Source organism: Xenopus laevis, chromosome 9_10L, assembly GCF_017654675.1.
Source record: "Xenopus laevis strain J_2021 chromosome 9_10L, Xenopus_laevis_v10.1, whole genome shotgun sequence".
Taxonomy (NCBI): domain Eukaryota; kingdom Metazoa; phylum Chordata; class Amphibia; order Anura; family Pipidae; genus Xenopus; species Xenopus laevis.
The window spans coordinates 73,601,843-73,624,562 of NC_054387.1; the positions used below are offsets into that span (position 1 = coordinate 73,601,843).

At 36.7% G+C, this 22,720-nt stretch overlaps 1 protein-coding gene across 4 annotated transcripts in view; it reads right to left on the reverse strand.

Moving 5' to 3' along the window:
* Positions 1-22,720, reverse strand: part of LOC108701352 (sodium channel protein type 2 subunit alpha) — an 81,882-nt gene that overhangs the window by 34,101 nt on the left and 25,061 nt on the right. For 2 of the 4 annotated variants that reach the window (XM_041577477.1, XM_041577476.1), the window contains exons 10-16: positions 20,370-20,576; positions 17,334-17,630; positions 16,192-16,539; positions 13,417-13,549; positions 11,291-11,529; positions 2,201-2,374; positions 182-541 (exon numbers count right to left, since the gene is read on the reverse strand). In XM_041577477.1, coding sequence (XP_041433411.1) covers positions 182-541; positions 2,201-2,374; positions 11,291-11,529; positions 13,417-13,549; positions 16,192-16,539; positions 17,334-17,630; positions 20,370-20,576 — 1,758 coding nt within the window. Of the gene's footprint in view, positions 1-181; positions 542-2,200; positions 2,375-11,290; positions 11,530-13,416; positions 13,550-16,158; positions 16,540-17,333; positions 17,631-20,369; positions 20,577-22,720 lie in introns of all 4 variants that reach the window. The other 2 variants (XM_041577475.1, XM_041577474.1) reach the window with 1 other exon arrangement.

Genomic DNA, 22,720 nt, shown 5'->3' on the forward strand with positions numbered 1-22,720 from the left:
TTAGATTTTTGTGGTTTTAATAATTTAATAATTTAAAAAAAATAGGAAAACCATGAATTTATAGAGATTCATTAAAAAAAAACCAAATGGGCCCCTGCTTTGTATTGAAACACATTATTTTTGGAGATGACAGAGGACACAAATCACCACTAGTTGCATTAATCAAATTATTTTCACTTACCACTAAGTTTCCAATAACCATGACCATCATAAATACAGTGAGACACATAGCTTGTCCTGCAACCTCCATACAGTCCCACATGGTTTCAATCCATTCTCCACACAGAACTCGGAACACAATAAGGAAGGAGTGGAAGAAGTCATTCATGTGCCAACGGGGAAGTTCACAGTCATCTGGTGAAATTTTGCAGACACATTCCTTGTAACTTTTACCAAAAAGCTGCATGCCAACCACAGCAAAAATAAAAACTATGATGGCCAACACCAGAGTCAGGTTCCCCAGAGCTCCTACAGAATTGCCAATGATCTTTATCAGCATGTTCAGTGTAGGCCAGGATTTTGCCAACTTGAATACACGAAGCTGAGAAGAAAAACAATTTCACTAAACGTTATCTTTTATGTTTCGCAAAAAAGGTGTTATAATGGTCATGATGGGACATGGTAAGCCACACTAGCTGCACTTAAGGTGCCATCAAACCATGCTCTGGGCCAAGTCATGCTAAAGGCTATGTTAGATGTGAAGAAAGGGGTTTAGCTGCCCAAATGGAGAATGGAGACTTATACAAGCCAGAATTGACAAGATGACAAAGTACAATATTCCTAGGAAGTAGGGAAGGAAATAAAGTGTCAAATGTTAATGTTTTCATTAGTAGCACACACATTTATTCCACCCACTAAAGAAAATATTTTTCAGATGTGAACAGACAATCATTTGTAATATATAATTTTTTTCCAACAATGGCTTTATTTTATCTGACCATATAGTCTGTGATAAGCAATAAGTATTTTAATGGATCCTATAGCAGCAAAAGGTCTCTTAAAGAGTCTTACTGTAATTAACTTCTACCTGACATAGTGGGTTCATAAATCATAGCATTTCCAAATGCTCAAGGGCTTCTGTTGAAACTAGGCACTTTATTCGATTTCTTTAAAAACGAGATAGTAATAAAAGATTTTAGAGGGCAGGAGAAATGGTGGCTGTTTTGTGTCAGATGTTTGCATCACCAGCAGATTTTAGTTTGTGTATATTTTTCAGTTTAAGACAGGTAAGACAACGTAACATTAAGGTGAAGAAAATATTTTGTTTTCTGTTTATTATGACCGGCAGTATCTAAACAATATTATGAGTGATCTATTAGAAGTAGACCAATTGTATGATTTTTATGAAGGGTACAGGACATGACTTCTTTAATGATAATAAGGTTCACGTTACTAGGCAAGCAAAACCAGGAAATAAAAAATCCATATATACATATTGTCTTTCATGTTATCTGCATTTCCAAAAATGTTGCATTTTCTCCAAACATACATTGCTTCATATATGTATAGGCCTACTCCATGTACAGTATTTATATTAAACATACCATGAACACAATATGGTGGATGAGATAAACCTCAACACAATAAATAGTACAGCAAATAAAATATGACACAGTCAGAACTTTTCCTTACAATGCTAATATTGCCCAATCGCTGCATATATAAGGCCAGTCCCAAGGGCCAAAAATTTTTTGGAATATGGGGTGAGAAGAGAAATGTTGCCTCTCAGCCATGCTGTTTTAGGTTCACTATATTAAAGCATGTCAATATTTGTTGCTTTCTCTAAAACAAACATATGAAATACTTATGCAGATTATTATGTTTTAATCTGGAAGGGATTTTTCATTTTTGTTTTTTTAATCCAAACACAGAAGAATTATACAGACTATATTTTCCTACTCTCTTGGTCTAAAAGAATCTTCAATTTTCTTTGGCTCATATAAACTTTCTATTTTCGCCCAGTGAATGCCCTGATGTCATTAAATTTTAAGTGCACTTAACGGCTAAACATTTTCCAATCTCCCCATCCATCAAGTGGCCAATGATTGGCATGGCAAGCTCTACAGTTATTTATATTGTTTATGAGTGTACTGCAGCTTAAAAAATGTGCTGGAAGGTTTCTCTCAGTTTGAGAACAGAAGGTCATGTGTGTCTGGGATTGCTAAAACCCATATAATTGCTCAAACAATCTTTTTCTTACCAATCTGAAAGATCGAAGAACTGATAACCCTTCAACATTAGCAAGACCAAGTTCCAACAAGCTGAGACTGACAATAACCCCATCGAATATATTCCAGCCAACTTGGAAATAGTAATAGGGATCGAGGGCAATTAGCTTTAAAACCATCTCAGCTGTAAAAATGCCTGTAAACACCTGAAAAGAAAGAAAACACAATCATTAACACAAAGGTATCAAGAAACAAACACCCTTTATGAAATTTCCCTATTGTACTCTCCAATTCTCCAAAATGAACATGACTAGAAATGGTGTATTTTATGTGCTGAATTTACGGAACCAGCACCTTGTTCAGCAGCCCTAAAACACTAATAATCCAGGCCTTTGAAATTGTCTACAGGAGCTCCCCATCTTAAATTCAGTCATCTTTGCCAGTGGTACTGCACATGCTCAGTGTGCTCTGGACAGCTGTTGAGAATCTGAATTTAGGATTAATTGGAAATCAAGAAAAATTTGGCCAACAATTCCGATGCTACAGGGCTCATATGAAATTATATACCAAATGCTTTGATTTCTGAGCTCCCATGTAATGTGACTAAATTACTAATAAGCTTAATATTATGATTTATATCTAAATAAACAGCATGTGAGAAGAGAAGATGATAAATTACAGGGGGCATCTTCTGATGCTCAGACCTTCTTTACTTGGTGGGCTGTGGTCTCCATGAGCTGGTAGAGAAGCCCAAAACATAATGTGTAGCATTTCTAGTTTACTCGTTTGGTTAGCGTTAATTCTCCTTAATATAACCCTCTTATTTGAGCTAAAAAGCTATATTTTGGCTTGTTTGAAAAAGCAGGTGATTCTCTAAACACGGTTTCTATCAATTTTATTTGCATTCTCCTTCTGTAGACACATGCAGGTCGAATTCTAACAATAAAATATCTGGAAAATCAATCTGTTCTGAGGTATATTAGTTTATCTAAGGATTGATAAGAATAAGGAGGCAGCTGGAGCCTTAACAGCATTGTCTTTTTTCAAAGATTTTAGTTGTCTTTTCTTCTAGCACTGCATGGTCTACCATGTGGCAGAATACAGATTATATTAATAAGCTATGTTATGCATCAAAGTATTTAAATGGATAAATGTACCTCTAAATAGTATATCAAAAATCAGTGCAAAAATTATAGTGTCTCTTATTTCAGATGGAACAATTCAGGTACATTTTTGAGCTTGTCATTCTTTAATCAAATATCAGAGATCAAACGGTTGCTGTTCACATGCAAGAAGAAGCCGATATATTAATATGGATATCCCTTTTTATCCTGATTTTAAATTTACAACTTTACTTAAAGGTCACCCAACCTAAACAGCTTGTTGCTTTATATGAAAAAGCAGCTGGCTACATACACAGAATAACAATGGGTTTGTTGGATTAAAAACACTGAGATGTGTAGTTATGGCAAAAGAACAGTTTATATGGAGCAGTTAAGGCACTTATAGGAAAATCATGTTGCATAACGTGGGGGCCGGGGCCTAGAGAGCTAAAGAGCATATTACTGAATATTGTACAAAACAATGCTATTCTTGCTGACCTACAATACATAGGATGCTTTGACCATTGATAACATCGGGGAAAACACTAGGGGTCACAGTACAGCAACAAATAGATGAACCATGGTTGAGCAATGCTATCATGTACTGTAACGATCATAATAGCAATGCTGTGGCAGGTACCCAAGGGAATATAATAATTCTTGCATTGGCTAGGCATAATTATACACCCAGTTTTACATAATAATATACAAATAAAAAAGAGCAGAGAAAAAAATTAATTTGATAGTTGCAACATTTTCCATTTTAAAGAATTTCCAGAAAAGTTTGGTCAGCGGATATGGACATAATGTGTTGTGCCAACAAATACTTTGTTCTATTGATGTTATCACAATTGTTGTTATGAATGGACACTTTTAAACAATTTGCTGGTGGTGTGGTGGATATTACCTGCCTAGCAAGAAGACAAAACTGTTGAAACTTAAACTGCTCTGCTGCTGACACAATAATATCCTTAGCCAACTACAACTGGCAAAAAATGTATATTTATTTGAGATCCCAAGGGATGAATACATGTAGAGTTGTTGGGATCCAAACCTCTGCTTTATCGTATTACTTCTACACCAAGCTAGAAAAATCCACCAAAAAACTATTTTTAATTTTCTGGATACCACCATAGAAAATCTTTTAGGTTGGTAAACAAATCAAATGAATAGACTGACATGAACAGTTAAATGTTTTATTGCTTTGTAGGATATCTTTCTTACATTTATGGCCAGGCTATGGCACAGTAATGTTTTTCCTTTTTAAAACAGAAATCTGCAGAACTGAATCCTTTATCTTTGCATTTAGTTTGATTCACCTTCGCCACACAAGGAAATATCGTAACACATTGAAGAATGTTGTGGAACATGGGATCTCTGCCTTATTTTTTACTGTTAACTGTGTATCAAACTCATCACCCAGGACTCACCTATTGCAAATAACACTAATGACCTTACCAATAGAATTGGAAGTACATGCTAACATTACTTATACTTGGTTGGGGAAGAAATTATCCACAACAACTATACAGCAATATTGTATCAAATGTATTAAATTGTTGCAATGTAAAATACTGAGTGCATATTTCACATTTAGTAGATTACACTATGTTCATCTTATAATTTGATGTATATGAGCCTGTATGCTTTGCATGTTTTATTTGTGCAGGGAACATTTGTATTTGGTGTCTTGAAGCCTTACAAAGTGGCTCAAGCCAGCTAGTAATATACTGTATATACTACATAGCACCAGTCTGTGAATGCAACTTCCTTTGGCATTCACAGTTTAATAAGACATTACCTATACTTCCCAAAGTAATAAAGAACACAATCTAAATATGTTTTGATGTATTTGTAAGTGTTGATCTAACTGTGTCCTACTGAGCAGTTGCACACATGGCAATAAATTCGTTTTTGACTTGATATTCAAAAATATCTAACAATTTACAAACCACTTCTCTAGCGGTGACGGATCTTACAGGGTAGAATCTTTATCAGGCTTGAAAAGGGACCATGTTTATTAATTACACTGTTCTCTGGCCATTACTGAAGACATTCAATTTTATCCTGGAGAGTCATTCATGGAGTCTACACCCAGGGGGGCTTCGCCAATGAGGCAAGTTGAGGCTGTCGCCTCAGGCAGCAGCGCCCCACTAGGTACCAGGGGCAGCAAAAATGCCACTTCTGGTACTTTAAGAGCGAATTTCCAGGGAAGGGGGGGCAGCAGCAACTGCTGCTGCCTCAGGCAGCGGAGGGGCCAGGATCGCCCCTGTCTACACCGCAGTTGTTCAGTATGTCCACTGGAGGAACTGCAACTTATATAATTTTTTGGTGTTTGCAGAGTGCTTACAGAATATTGTATTGAAATTAATTGTATAAATCCAAGGATGAATGAAAAAAATCTTTGTCTTATATAAAAATATAATTTTCAAGGAACTTCCACAACCTACTACACCTTGTCAAACACCAATAAATTGTCATCCTTGGATCTGGAAAAGGTGTTTGACAGGATCCACTGGGGCTACATGATTCTCCACTAGGGCTACATGACTGGCTTAGGGTTTATAAAAGCTGCTTTACCTTTATACTTCAGCCCATCAGCTAGGGCCAATGCTTCAAGAGTCTTGTCAAATGCCATTCACATTTATTTTATTGATTCCGTATAGCTCATCTAGCTTAAATAATTTTTGATTTAATGCTGTATTTTGTACACTAAACATAAACATGAACTTACTGCACCAGAAGCCTAATTAAACAAATGAATTATGTTTTCAAAGATGGCCACAGGGGGTCATCATCTTGTTACTTTGTTAAACATCTCTGCAAGACCAAGACCATGCACATGCTCAGTGTGGTCTTGGCATCTGTGTCTGGGAGGTTAAGCTTAGGGATTGTCATAAATGATCAAAACAGCACAAGCCAAATAATTTCTACCAAAGTAGCTGATACAGCAAGATTAATAATCAATGATTAATAATCAGAATATGCAGACAGCACTGGATACTGTGGATACAAAGCTCTACATGGTTGCTGGCTGCTCTACAGGGAAACAAACAAAGCTGCTCGAGTTCTGCCATTTGAAAGTATGATTGTTTCCCTGCAGAGCAGTTAGGGACTGTCTGAAGTTTCCTATCTGCAGCTGTCAGAGCAAGTAAAATTAAGAGGGGATGTCTGGTGATTCTAAAACAGTAAGCTCTAAAACATCTTCTACATCTGACATCCAACCCCTGCAAGAAGACAGAATGAAGAGAAACAGATGCTGAGCGAGGGATAGTGATTATTTCAGAAATTATGCAGACTTTTTAATTGATTATATTTAGAAAGTTTCTTATGCTGAAGCTTATATTAAATTTTATATTAAATTTTCATTTTTCACAATAGTTTCCATTTAAGAATTCAATGCTAATGTTGCTGGACTATAGCTCCCAGCATGCCTTTACCTTGAATATATGTTAAAGTATGCTAGAATATGAAGTCCAGCAAGATCAGTGTAAAGTGTGGTTGAGCAATGCAATTCAATAGGGTTTAGTGTCCCTTTAAAAAAATAAATAAATACAACTACAACAAAAATAATAAATGATGGCCTTGAGACAACAGCAGAGGGTGGCTGTTGAATCCTTCTAATTGGACAGGTCTCTCAGATGAATATTTTCAGAGCTTTGGTGCTAAATGAAAATCTGTTTAATAATTTATCTTTTCAAAGTACACGAAAGAGAGAAAACAATATAATTGACAATCTCGGCCAATGCGTTGCTGCTAATTATATGGCACACAAAGTGCACTGCAGTGTATTAATATTTCATGGCTTTGGTATAACAAGATAAAAAAAGCAGTACAGACCTTTCCAGCTGAAAGAACATAAAAACTGTGTAGAGGATTTTGGGATAATCCCGATGATTCATGACATTTATCTAAAGCCAGATTCAGAACGGCACAAATAAATGAAATTATTAATTAATTCGCTCTGCGATACAAAGATTTATACTAGTAATGAGGGTGTAATCTTTGTTGTTTAATCTTCAACTGCACATCAACAAAGCCTATGATCCCAATTATCCTGCAAATTGAGCTCATTTAGTGCATTGTTGTACAACAGCGTAATGGAGGAGCAAAGATTCTATATGCCATATTCACTGGAAAATAAGCAAATCTGTGTTGGTTAAACATCAGATTAGTATATGGAAGTTGAGTCTACTATGGAGTTGAGCTGTTGAATTACAATTTTGCTTGCTGAAAGGGTTAAGATTATAAATCTAGAAAAGCTGGAGAGCCACAGTTCGTCCATCTCTGATTAAGTTTGGAAAAGCCTTGCAGCTAAAAGTTACATTTATTCTATTAAGAAAAAGTTCTCACTAAATTTAAATAGAATTCTGGCCTCTGTGCATTGGGATCATAGAATAGAACTTGTCTATGCTTGTGTTCATCTTCTCTTAGGATGAATAGGTCCCAGTTCTTTAAACATTTGTTAGTCCATTACATAACAGATAAACAATCCTGCTAAGTAGCTTATATTTAATTCTCATTTTTGGTTATTTTTTACTTCCACTACTTGCATTTCATCATGCAGTACAGTTGCAATAGCCGTTTGAATAGCTGCCTTAGGCAAAACACATCAAGCAAGCAGGAAGGATGCATAAATGTAAACTGGCAACCAATGACTGCCAAATGACTGTTGAGTGATCATTTAGGCATTGACGTCATACTAGGGCAACCAAATTATGCCAATCAACCTGCAGACTAATCAGAAGTATCACTGAGTATTAACTACTGTACAACCCATGTAGTTCTGACTTGTCTGATGACCCCATACAACTATATATGCAACCACAGGACAGTTGTCCAAATCTAGTGCAATCTTACAAGAGTTTGTGCAATCAAATTACTTATGGGGAGGGAATATGTGGAGCAATGATAATTTTATTTAGTAGATATAGTAACTGGTTTGAAATGTTTTAGGCAAAAACTAAGCATCATTTTCTGTAAACAATGTGGAATTGTGATTGTGAATGTTAAAATGCTATGATTGGCTACAGGATGGCCAACTCCATGAAAATTCTAAAGTTTTAAAATTGGCTCCATGTAAATCAAGTTCTGTGCTTCTTCTACTGTTGTGGTTTATAACAGGGTTTGTTCTGTCCCTGCTTACTTTGGCATTGACTATACCAATGCCAAGGCTCTTTAATGGAATACATCTGATGCCAATTGTCCTTACTTGAGGCTTATTAACATTTTTTATATTTCATAATGATTTTCATAGCTTGCTACTGAATGAATCCTCAAATTATAAAGAAAATATATTCCTACCCTTGCACTACATGTGCCTGAATTTGATTCCATTGCGCCTCTTACTGGATAGGAATCATGTAAACGGGCTCTAAGCCATTTCCACAAATGCCCCCCTACTTTTCCTAACTATTTTAAAATAGGTGGCCCAAACCTAATTACAAGTGGAAGAATATTTACTAATTAGAATCCAGCTTACCATAACACTGCCAGTCATCTTGCCATTATATAATTTACAGAGATAACTATTTTCCTAATATGACTATGTAATTAAAGTGAGAAGGGAAGTTTGGTGCTAGAAACCACTGGATACTGCACAGGTGTCTTTTTTTGCCTTTCACCACACACAAATGCAGGTGTTAGTTGACTCCATTCTTCTCTATTAGTACTGTACCCACAGGAGACAACTGAAACACTGAACACAGATGAAATGTTGCATGTTGCATTTAATATGCCAATAGGTATAGCCCCTATTGAATAGTACTGAATCAGTCAACTCCTACGCTCCCATGCAGTGGAAAGCAAGTCCCCTTGTGGGATCGCAGTTGTAAGCACCCATGTTTAAGGGCCCTAAAGCTTCCAGTTCCAATTACAGAGCAAAGAACAAGAAGCCAGGATTCTCTTGATGTAACTGGGTTAATAACCCCTGAGTGCTGGAAAAGATGTATTGACTCTTGCTGCTTTAAAAATACAATTGGGCCTAGATTACCGGTCCTAGGATGCCTAGGATGCTTTGACCCTTGATAAAATGTAGGAGTCTGCAGGAATCTGTAGTCCAGTAATATCTAAGAGTTATGGTCGAGTGACAGTGTTTAGATCCCCTTTAATAATTTCTTAAAAGGCAAATTATTAGATGATGCCATACAGGCAAGTATACTGTAAATAGAACAAAAGTGGCAATTAAACTTAAAGCACCCCTTTCCCCTGCTAAATGCCTTGTCCTTCTCTTTTCCCCGGAGATCCCTTCACTTCTATTTCTCTTTGAAGATATGGGCTAGGATATAATGCAATGCACTGTGTTTACTCACAGACACAATCAATAAAGAGGAATTTATTATTAGACACAGGAACTAATCTGAGATAGAGTGTAGGCTGTACCAACCGAGTGGGAGTAGAGGGATAATAGTGTCAAGCATTAATTGTTCTGTTTAATAACAAAATACAATCACCAGCCCTTATTTCATCAATGTTAACACAAGAGTAATACTCCAAAATGCATGGAGGGATAAATTCAGTGCTTATTCAATGTATTATGCCCCCAGAACTCATGGCAGGATAAATGCAGTGCCAACTCTATTATAATACCTCCATTATGTTTGTTGTAGGAAATGTATTAGTGTTCATTGGCTTAGCCTCCCCAAGTAGTTTCAGAATCTGTCCCATTTTGCTTTGCCAAAAAAATTGTGAAGCGTTACAATTAGCAAAACACATTGAAGTCAATGGACTTTTTTTCATGGTAACTTTTTTTTCAGTGACCTTAGTGGAGTTTAGGGGCGTTTTTTTGGCAGCCAAACCTGGAGAAAAATTTCTGCCATCACTATCCCAAAGCTTTTCTTCACATCCACCTATGCCATTAGCTGTATAATGATCCAGATCAGAATTGCTGAGTGCCATTGTAGCCAATAACTACATATTCCTTTTAGATCAATGATTTATAATCTCTTGTGGGCCAATCCCTCTTTGAGGGAGGTTGAACCCACCGCCAAATTAGAACAACGTTACAGGTTTAGTAAAATAATATTCTATCAATCATTTAGCCAACTTCCAAGAATATGTAGGCCAGCAAGTAACTATTCAGCCTACATTTCACATGAATTAACCCTCATGCTGGTCTTAGCAAAGAGTAAATAGGTATTCCCTCCACAAATTCCACCCTATATGGCCCAGCCACTACTCCAGCTCCCCCCCCCAGTTTAATGGCAGGGCAGATATTACTTTAAAAAAGAGAAGATTATTACATTATGATTACATACAGACATACATGTATGCTCTTGTATTTCATGGTGACCATAATTGTATAATGTTCCAAATAACACATTGTACAACAATACTGTGCCCAGTAACTGAATAATTTTTTAACATACAGCAAATCATAAAGTAACACTGCTTTACCAGTCCTCTTAACTGAGCCTGCTGAATGACAGATTGACCAATAACTGTATAATTCTACAGGCACTGCTGAGTGCTAGAATGACCACAGACTAGATCCACATCACTGATTTAGATCCACATCACTGATTAAGCAATCAAGCAATAACTGCATAATGCTCCAGACATCCACTGTTTAGTGAAACACATCATACATCAGTGAGTTACACTGTGGCCAATAACTGGATCATGTTTTGGACTTTACTGATGAGTTCCACTGTGGCGATAAAGTATACTTTATCGCCAGGCATACATTGCTGAGTACCATGGGGATAATGACTGTATAATGTTTTAGGCACACAATGCTCAAGAAACACATTATTGAGTGAAAGGATTGTCAATAACTAGATGTGGATCACTAATGTTGCTGCGCTGATACATTCGAGTCACCCCAGTGTATACTATACATTACAATACTTCAAGTGTGTCTTCATTCTACACAATTGATCCACATCCTTACATATGCCTTCCATCCACTGGTGGGCACAGTATACAATTTTGCACTGCCAAGGGCTCCAGAACTTGCACCTATGAGGTTGGTCAATGAGCCTTAGTAAGTGTAAAAAAAATGGGAATACTTCAACTTACCAAATTTCCCACATAGAGCACATTGCTAAATTCTTCAGTTATTGGGTAATGCTCCATTGCCATAAATAATGTGTTCAAAACAATGCAGATTGTTATGGCAAGATCCACAAACGGGTCCATCACAAACAAGTTGACAACATGCTTTAATTTCAGCCAACAGTCACAGCAATCCCAGATAAGATATGTATTGGAGAATTTATTCCAGCATGGCGGACATTTTTCTCTGGATTCTTCAAGTTCTAATGGAAGAAACAAAATTGCATTAAAAAATTAAGACGTTAAAAAGGCATTAAAAGCTGAAGTGTTGCAACAACTGAGGTATCCACATATTTTTTTAAGTAGTGGGTACATTATTTCTGATAATTCACAGGATCAATGAGTAATGTGATTTAACTGTAATCTTAGGTGTATTAAATGGAATGGCAGATGGATCAAAGTAAACTTTCAGTCAAGCTTAGGTATATGTTAGTATATGATCCTCACAACATTTTAGTTATAATTACTGTGTATAAAAATGATAATGTCTCCCCATCTTCTTTTCTGCTGATTCACTGCACATATTCGATGCTGTTGTCACTTACTGAGCTTAGGGACTGACTCACAATACACAGTACAAATAGAATTGAAATGTCACAATATAAGGCTGATAAGTAATTAATACAGATAATTACTACATGGCAGCACAGAAACCAGTTCAACTAGCATCAGAATTGAATAATTAGCCCTGTAGCATCAGCTTATATTGCAGACAAACCTCATTTTCTGCTGGATAATTTGTCGACCCCTAAGCTTAGCTTCTCAACAGCTGCTCAGAGCCCACTGAACATGTGAGTGTTGCAGACACTTTCCAAATTGGTGACCCCCTGTGTCAAGTTTGAAGTCCTGGATCATTGCTGCTATTGAGAAGATGAACGTTAGGCTAGTGCAATAAGTTCAATATATAAAATATGGCATTTTTAGCCATATTCATTTTTAGGGTTTAGTTCTCCTTTAATGCTTTGCACAAAAAGAGTTCAGAAGACTAGCATTGGCTGTCAGAAAATATTGTTCAAGAACAATTATTAAACTGTATAAGACAAACAAGAACTATTAGTGACTACATGATAACACCCAACTCATCAAAAAGATGAAAAGACACATCATTGTTCTAAATGGAAATCAAACCTACAGCAGAAAATATAAGTAAAGAAGTGAAATGTAATTTTATAGATGCACTTGTATTCACCATAAAAATAAAGAACCCAAACAGGACAAAACCAACAAAATTCAATAATATATAGGGATGCACCGAATCCAGGATTCGGTTCGGGATTCGGCCAGGATTCGGCCTTTTTCAGCTGCATTCGGATTCGGCCGAATCCTTCTGCCCGGCCAAACCGAATCCGAATCCTAATTTGCATATGCAAATTAGGGGCAGGGAGGGAAATTATGTGACTTTTTGTCACAAAACAAGGAAGTAAAACATGTTTTCCCCTTCCCACCCCTAATTAGCATATGCAAATTAGGATTCGGATTTGGTTCGGTATTCGGCCGAATCTTTCACAAAGGATTCGGGGGTTCGGCCGAATCCAAAATAGTGGATTCGGTGCATCCCTAATAATATACAGTATATGTGATTGTGTCATGGTATCCGTCTGTATCACCAAAAAACTAATTCAAAGGGTTGTGTCCATTTGTTGTGGTCATTACCGTACCATGCTACCTTGCTAGCAACACTAGACTATACCACCCTCTGGTTTTCTTGAAAAAGGATTATGACAAGAAGGGCAATGCCAAGCATGAAAGTTTGACCAAATTCTCTCAAGAAAGCTGCATTGATAATAGGTCTAGTGGTGTACCATAGAACAACAGAACAATACCATGGTTGTGGTGTAGGCCTTTAGAATTCGATTAGAGTCAACTAAACAGAGCTGCCAGGATCCACTGGTGAGTACTCTTGCATCAATTGGTCTGGCCATTGAGGAACTGGAACAAAGTTTTATCTTATGATTTTACTTTAAAAATGCATGTCACCCCCCCCCAAAAATTTGTCATGTACAGTATATGTTTAATTTCCTACTCTACAGATGTAAGAAGAGCAGAGATTCAATTTCTTTTAGAAGTTCATACTAAAATTATTTATTTACCTTCCATTGTATTTGTTAGATTGCTGGCAATGCTCAGAGCCCTTTGTCTGAGAATCGGATCTTCCAGAAAATCCATAGAAACACGATACGAACTGAGCCGTCTTTTCCTCAGTTCATTCTCAGTATTGGCTCCCTGAAAGGAAAAAAATAGGGTTATAAAGAAATCAATATTGGTTATGTTATTAATGTTAGGGGCTAACATGCCTCATGCAATTTACAAGGCTAGTCTGCATTGTCTGCTTGCTAAAATTATATTGGGGTTTTCTCAAGGCACTGCATACCACATGCAACAGCTTTTTGCTGTGGTGCTAATAAAAGTTAGATAGAGGTGGAATTATAATACCCTGTGTACCACTGCTCTTGAAATGGAGGCACTGGCAAGAAGAACTCTTAGGGGCATATTTATTATGCTGTGTAAAAAAAAACACATAACATTTTTTCAGTGTGAATTCCACTGAAAGCAATGTAAAATAAAGGCTGCAAATATGGCGTTCGCATGGCATAAAATAACACACACCTTGAAAAATTTGCCATTTCTTGTAAACAGATTTTTACAGTTTTTCTGAGAATTTTATTTTATACAGCATAATAAATATGCTCCATAGAACTTTTTTAGGGCTTATTACTCAAGCCTAGGACCATTAAGGGGAGCAAAATAAGTCCCCTAAGTACTCATACAGCACTTGTGTCTGGGACAGAGGCACCTTGCATCATATTGAATGTCAGAGGGCAGGTGGTAAGTACAGAGCTCTGTGTGTGGCCAGCATCCACCTCCCCTATCCACTTCTCATGAATACAGTGCTACTAAATGCAGGCAGCACTATATTCATAGGGGGACACATAGCTGCACAGGAGCACAGAGACCTGTGGGAATTTAAAGAAGTACATGGCAGGATAGAGCATGCCCATTTTTTTGTACTTGCACTAAACTTAAATGATAATAAATTATCCCTATAGTCTAAGGACATCACGTGTTGTTTTAGAGATTTTACCTCATTGCCTTTCATTATAATATCCCTCTTATTTCTTGTAGCCCTTTTACACAATTTTTCCCTGCAAGCTGTCTGGATATCTGTCTGCTCAGAACAGGGTGGGGATAATGGATGATGATGCAAGTAAAGTTATTTGCAATGGCAGTCAAATTGGCTGAGCTATAAAGAGTTTGAGTTTGATCACCTTCAACTCCAATGTGGAAATTGGTCTAACATATGGTCCAGCTGCCATTGTCCGTTTGTATATGATTCAACCAAAAGTGTTTATTTCTGATTCCAAACAGTCTCTCTGTGTATTTATTTATAATTTATTTAACTGTGCCATATTAACATGACATGTACTGAGATGTAATGAGCAACCAATTGAAAAAAGTCTAGTACAAATCATCAGACTGGAAAAGGATGCCTACTCATAATGGACTATTCTGGGAAAGGTAAATGTAGAAAAAATTATTGAAGAAGTTTCAGGAGAAAAAATTATGTTATGTTTCAACATGTACAATTTGCAAAGTAATAAACGGTCTATGGAACAATTTTTCATTCTTATTTTTGTGAATTTTCATTTAATTCGCAACTTTTATTACAACCCTTTCTGCTGCCCTGCTGAAGAATCGGATTTGATGTAATTCTGTATAGTCAGTATGTATTTGAGATATATTTTTGATACTTACCTCAAGGTCACTACAAAAAATAAGAAAAAGGGACACTGAAGTTTAAGACAATGTATTAAGGAGGAGTGTTTCCTATTGTTTTCTGTTGGCTATACTGCTGCTGTCAGCTTGCTGATTGGTTGAACTCTCCTCTAATTAAGAGTTCTAAAAGAGTTACATATGATGACGTGAAATGTGGTAGAAGAGAAGACAGGGTGGCTGCCAATAAAATGGGAGTGACAAGAGGGTGTCATTTTTAGAAAAGAGAAATACATAAAAATGGCATTAAGATAATATTGTCATGAAATAACACAAAAAAATGGAAAGGACAGGAAGATAATTGACAGGATATATATAGCAAAAAGAGAAATGAAAAAATGATGCATAAAATTTAAAAAACATGCATGCAATGGCAGGCACTATAATGTCCTAATAGGCATGTTTTTGTGTAATAGTGATGTTTTTGTGTTTTTACCATTAAGCAAAACTCTTTGAAACCCAAGCCTTAACTAGTTTCTTATCTGATTATAATTGTTCCTTTAGTATAGATTTTTTTAATTAATTATTCCTTAATTGTTCCTTTAGTATTATTTTTTAATAAATACTAACCTTTTTTGTGTGTGAATATTGTAGCAAAATCAAATTATCATTAAATAGCTTCTCCTACATCTCTCACTAACAGTTCTCCTTTACTCACCAGCCTCCCCAGGTCTCTCTCTTTAACTTCCCTGCTATTATGTGTTAGTATCTATGAAACTATTCTTGAAGAGATCTACAGTATATAGCCGCCTTTTAGATTTCAAACCATAATGTAACTTTAAGCACTTTTTAAATGCTAATTAATGTGCTGTAATATTTTAACAGTATTATATATTTCTGACTTGCTTGGTTTAATAGTTTTGTCTTTATTTCCCCCACTGTTAGTTATACATGGAATTAGTTGTAAATAATTCAGGGACTGTGTAAGAGTATGCTGTTAGTATTTTAAAGGCATCGCAATAAGCTTTTGCATTCACAGCTTGCCCAACCAAAGATCTAGTGTTCCTGATGGAAACACCATAAAAAGGCTACCATGCCTTAACTATATGAAACTTCCTTACATTGTCATCAGAAGCTGGTTTATCTATTATCACCTCTGGCAGAAGTAGTCCAGCAGGCGATGTTGGACCTGATGGGCCACCAAGCAGAGAGACCACTCCATTGCAATCCACTGTGCTGTGCATCTTCCCATTCACTGGTAGCACCGGTAGGGTCCTTGATGCCTTGCTAATTTGACTTATGTTGCTATTCCTTCTCTCTCCATGTCTGTGAGGAACAAACAATGAACCTCTTCGGCTTTCATTGTCCTCAAACGTGCTGTGTTCATCATCGGCAAAGTCGTTTTCTGATCCTACATCCTTCCCACGGCCTCTGAAGCTACACAGGCTCGCTCTACTATCACGCCTTGGGAAAAAGAGGGAGCCACGAAAACTGAGGCGGGACTGCAGAAAGAAAGAAACAAAGATAAACCGAATATTAGCAATACAATAAAAACGCATTTAAGGGATTTTTCATTATATTTCATTTATGGCAATGCCTGTGTTGCACATGGATATAGATATGAATCGTGTTAGTAATTTTAAATAATTTATTTTAAAATAATAATTTCTAAATTTCTTATAATATAATACTTTTGATGTGTATAATTGGAAAGTAGATTTCAAGGTATAAAAAAATTAATGTGATATATTCTTGAAAGGGTACATTTTCAACAACAAGAAAACATTAGATAAGCATTAAAGTTTGCCCATATGTTAGGAAAGAGGATGGATACAGTGTACCTCTTGATCACCCTTGATCTATATATTTCTGCTTATAAAAGGGTGGGGGGGAATAGTAAAGTCCTAAAGGGCCATATATAAAATCTATGGTGGACCTTAGAGATGAGCCCCTTCCTTTTGGAGACATTTTTTCTAAATGAAAATTATACATTTTTAAAATTCCCACTGGCTTAACTTCCTCCTAAATCTACACCAGTTGACTATACACAGTGGATTATAATTGATAGTTGATAAATATTACCACTAAAGACTTGAACAATGCACATTTATATAGCCTACTACATTTCATTTGTTTTTTTCTCCAAAAACCTTCTTTAAAAACTGCTTGTGGATACTGTGCTTTTTGTGTTCTAGTTAACAGGTATATACCATATACAATCCATGGTAAAAAGGTTTATAAAAAGCACTTTCACACTTTCATCTAGATCTGTTACTTTCAAGATGAGTTACAATACCTGATGTGGGGAAGAGTACTTCTTCTCATAGGACAGTAGGTTTCCTTCCAAAAAACGAAAGCCTTTTCTCTTTATGCTTGTTTCTGAAGCTGACTTGTGGAATTTTTCATCATCTCCCTTCTCATCACCCTCACCCTGCTCTTTTTGTTTTCTCTTTTTCCTTCTATTTCTTCTCTCCTTAGCACTTTTTGAGCTTAGTTTTGATGCTGCAGAAGAGCTCTCTGAAAGCCCACCATAGCCTGTTCCACCACTAAATTCTCTGGATCCGTCCATTGCTTCTGCTGCAAATGCCGCTGCCTGTAGTCAAATGAGAAAATAATATACAATTTCAGATTACATGACCCTTTGCCTTAAAGAAGCAAATAAGTTGTTTGATTTAATTTTCTATAAGCATATTTTTAGTAAAATAGTTACATTTCCAAACATAACTAGACAAATATATGTATTGACCTGTAAATTGTGTGTTCATGGCTCTAGACATGCGAGACATGATCTTTTTTTGAATAAGATGTATGTGTTTAGTGGTTTGTCTAGCCAACTACTAATGTCTTTTTTCATTTTTGTTGTTAAATCTCTCAAATTACATCTTCCAGAATTCTCCACCATATTATTATAGAATAAAGCATGATCGCAGCTGTAATCCAGCAACCAAAGAGATGGTTCTTAAAGTTAAGTTGAACAAAACAAAAGCATCCCAGTTTATGCAAGAGTATGAGAATCCTACCGCTTAGTTTACACTTGGTTTTCAATTCTTGGTCTAATACCATAGAAATCTTTTCTTCTAGTTCTAAAAACCTAACCAGCACTATATTTGCCCATCTGGACTGTAATTACAGTGTTATTACAGCATAAACAAGGACAGTATGCTAGATAATAGGTAGATGACTGATGCAGAGTTGAAAAGGCTAATTCTTACTGGAATATTCTCCTACATCTATAATTAAGCTTGGAGTGCCTATTAAGCTGATGTTATTCCAATATTTAAAAAGGGATTACGATCTCAGCCTGGCAATTATAGGCCAGTAAGCTTGACATCTGTGGTGGGCAAATTATTTGAAGGCTTGTTAAGGGATCACATTCAAAATTTTTTCCTAATGAATGGCATTATGAGCAACAATCAGCATGGCTTTATGAAGGATAGGTCATGTCAGACGAATTTGATTGCATTTTATAATGTGGTAAGTAAGATTCTGGATAGTGGGGGGGCAGTAGATGTGATCTATTTGGATTTTGACAAAGCGTTTGATACTGTGCCCCACAAACGACTGCTTTCTAAACTAAGGTCTGTTGGGCTTAATGAAGTCGTTTGCACGTGGATAGGAAACTGGCTACAGGATCGGGTACAGAGGGTGGTTGTTAATGGGACATTCTCTACTTGGAGTAAGGTTCTTAGTGGGTCCCCCAGGGCTCAGTATTGGGTCCACTTTTATTTAACTTGTTCATTAATGACTTAGGGGAGGGTGTTGTAAGTAATGTATCAGTGTTTGCAGATGACACAAAATTATCCAGCCCAATTAATTCCATCCAGGATGTGGCATCCTTGCAACATGATCTTGACAAACTGGCAATCTGGGCAGCTAAGTGGCAAATGAGATTCAATGTTGATAAATGTAAAGTCATGCACCTGGGATGTAAAAATATCCAAGCCACTTATACCCTTAATGGGACTGCACTAGGCAAATCCATTATGGAAAAGGACCTTGGAGTCCTTGTAGATGATAAACTTGGCTGTAGCAAGCAATGCCAGTCAGCAGCATCAAGGGCAAATAAGGTCTTGAGCTGTATTAAAAGGGGCATAGAGTCAAGGGAGGAGGGGTCATTCTTCCACTGTATAGAGCACTTGTAAGGCCCCATCTAGAATATGCCGTACAGTTTTGGTCTCCATCACTCAAACAGGACATTATTGTATTAGAGAGGGTACAGAGAAGGGCAACTAAGCTGGTAAAAGGTATTGAAAATCTTAGCTATGAGGAAAGACTGGCCAAATTGGAGATGTTCACGCTGGAGAAGAGGCGCTTAAGGGGTGATATGATGACTATGTATAAATATATAAGGGGATCATATAATAATCTCTCTAATGCTTTATTTACCAGTAGGTCTTTCCAGCTGACACGAGGTCACCCATTCCGATTAGAAGAAAAGAGGTTCCGCCTAAATATTCGGAAGGGGTTTTTTACAGTGAGAGCTGTGAAGATGTGGAATTCTCTCCCTGAATCAGTTGTACAGGCTGATACATTAGATAGCTTTAAGAAGGGGTTGGATGGCTTTTTAGCAAGTAAGAGAATACAGGGTTATGGGAAATAGCTCATAGTCCAAGTTGATCCAGGGACTAGTCCGATTGCCATTTTGGAGTCAGGAAGGAATTTTCCCCCCTCTAAGGCAAATTGGAGAGGCTTCAGATGGGTTTTTTTTGCCTTCCTCTGGATCAACTGGCAGATAGGTAGTTAATTAAAAAAAAAAAAAAAAGGTTGAACTCGATGGACATGTGTCTTTTTTCAACCTTACTTACTATGTTACTATGTTACTATGTTACTATGTATAGAGAGCTAGGGGGGGTACAGAAATCAGTGTAATGGAAGATATATCCCATTTATTGTAGGCCCCTTATGTTATGTATATCTGCTGGCTACTGAAGACAACGGGTTCCAATGCTAGTAGAAAAAGTATGGGACAGAGCATATCCCATTAGTTCTGATGTGAGCTATGACATTTCTCTATAGCGTTTTCATCTACGAATTATTTCGGTAGCCATGGCTTTTCCTAGGGCTTTCTCTTTAAGCAGAGCCTCATATAAATTCCAAGTGCATCTCTTTAGGGTGAGCATGCTGATTCGGTTAGCATAATGTTCTGTCAGGATAGAAGATCAATACTACTATTTTCATTCAGATTATAACATTTTGACTAAATTTGGTCATATCAAGTTTAAGTGGTGCAAACAAATGTACTTACCCACATGCTTTTCAAACACAAACATAATACAGACAAACCAAAGCCCCTTTTGTGAACATCTTTTTACAATTTCAGATACACACATACCTGAATTTCTTCCTGGTGTTTTCTCAGTTGATCCATCATAAGCTGGAATTCTGCTTCTTTCTGCTCTGCTTCTTCTAAGGTTGCCTGATTCTGCTCTTCATAAGCCATGGCCACCACAGCCAAAATCAAGTTTATCAAATAGAAAGAACCCAGGAAAATCACCAACACAAAAAATATCATGTAGGTTTTACCAGCAGCTCTTAGCGTCTAAAATGAGAAAAAAAAAACATTTAAAATTTTCATTGAAAGAACCAGATTTATGACATCAGTACTTGTTATAAGAAATTTGAACGAAGAACCCTAAACTTATAATGCATTGTACAGTTATTTTTTACAACCAACCCTTTTAATAGTGTCTACGATGGTGAAGGTACAAAAGTTACAGGAACAAGTAGGAAAGGTTGATTTCAGTTGACAGAGGATCATACACTTTCTAGTGTTGAATTCTAGTGCAGATATCCAACCTATTATGCACAGGTACCTTTAAACAAACCCATCTAGCTTGGGGGTTTGGGACTGAACTACTAAATACTTCACACACATATATTTATAAAGCAACATTTGTGCAAGGGGCTGAATGAGTGAAGACTGTGAGTTACAGGGACTAAATTAGTGGCTATTGGTACCAAATGGAACAGAATTATTAGCTAGGAAATCTGGGTTTAATATTGCCCATTTAGCATGCTATTGAATTGCTGATAAAAGTCCACAAGGCAGTGCACATTGCACATGTGGATGCTTGGTGATGTCCAAGTGCACCAGAACATATATTACAGTAACTGGAAAAACTACCTGCAAATAATAATGCAAGAGAATATTTTAATAAGGATCCCACTTGAGGTGGATTTTTCTTGCACCATGTTTTTTTTTCCAATTAGAGCTGGAAACATATAACAGTTTTTTGGACACTTAAAAACTAAGCAGCCGTATGTCCTTGTATGTGTGATAAAAGTGTGATATCGGAAAGCCAAAATGTGCACAGTTATCTCTGTAGATAAAATAAAACAAGATGCCTGACATAGTGATGGCAAGCAGAATTCCTTTTACTGAATTTTCTTGTATCTCAAATTGAGTTTAGGTCACCCCTACTAGTAGGTATGGTGGGTTTAGAAACTAACGACCAATTACCTGCCACAGTCATACTTTACATCCTAGGATTTATTTGGTGTGGCTCTTCCCCTTCTTTGCATCCTTAACTGAGAGCTTGTGTATTGCTCTACCCCAGGGTGTAGAGCCCTAGTGTACATGTGTAAGGCATTGGCATGATGCAACTGGAAATCTGAGCAGGCACAACAATGGTATGATATTTTTTATTAGTTTGCAGAAGTTTATATATATATATAAAAAAAGATGTTGGTAGGAAAAAATCATTCTCTATTCCTTCTACTTAGATGTGACATTATTTACTTAAGCAGCAACTAAAGGTCATCTATCGAACACATACTGTAGGTTTATGCAGTGAGCCCTTCAAAAACATTGGTAATTCCTAGCAAGCTGGACTGTCATAATTTATTCGACAATATGACAGAACATGACATCAAGAAGCAAACAAAGGGAAATAAACGTGTTCAGCAAAATGTGAATTATTCTGGTTGCACCAGTCATCTCCAGTCATCATCATTTTAGACTTGCCTGTCTTAAGATTTTATTTGTATGTAACCATAGAGAGAAAACATGGAGCAGCAATAGATTGCTATATTAATTTCAAAGTATAAGATATATTTTATCATTGTTGGCTTACATGTGTATATTTATACTAGAGAATACCTATTTTAAATGTAATTGTTATGGCTATGGACAAATATTTGAGAGTATTTTGCTTGGTTTCAGTTATGGTATGTCACTTTCAGATGGAAATGCCCTATGCCTTGCCACCAAGCCAGTTACACCTCTACCTGTGTATTTTGAGCATTATTTTGCTAGCAGGATAAATAAAAACTTTAAAGAAGCTGGGGCTACCCAAAAATCAAGCAACTTGTTTAAAATTATGCAGTATGAATGTTCTTGTTATGCAATTATGAGTGATACTATAGGACAATGCTGTCCAAATCTTTCATTGAAGCGAGCTGATACTGTATGTTATGTATTCCAGAGATGACATATATAATAAATCTGTGGTGCCATTGGGTAGGCTAAGTGCCAAACAAACCTTGGAGGTCTCTGAGGCTATTGTTGAAGAGCTTTGCCCTAGGACATTGGCCTTCTCACATGGTCCCTCGACCATCAGCCCCTGCTATATGTACAGTAGCTTGCTCCTTACAGAAACTTACATCAGATCATGCTATCGACAGACCAGAATGTAAAATGTGGATATTTTCCACTGTTACTCTTTGTGGCCAGTGTGACAATGT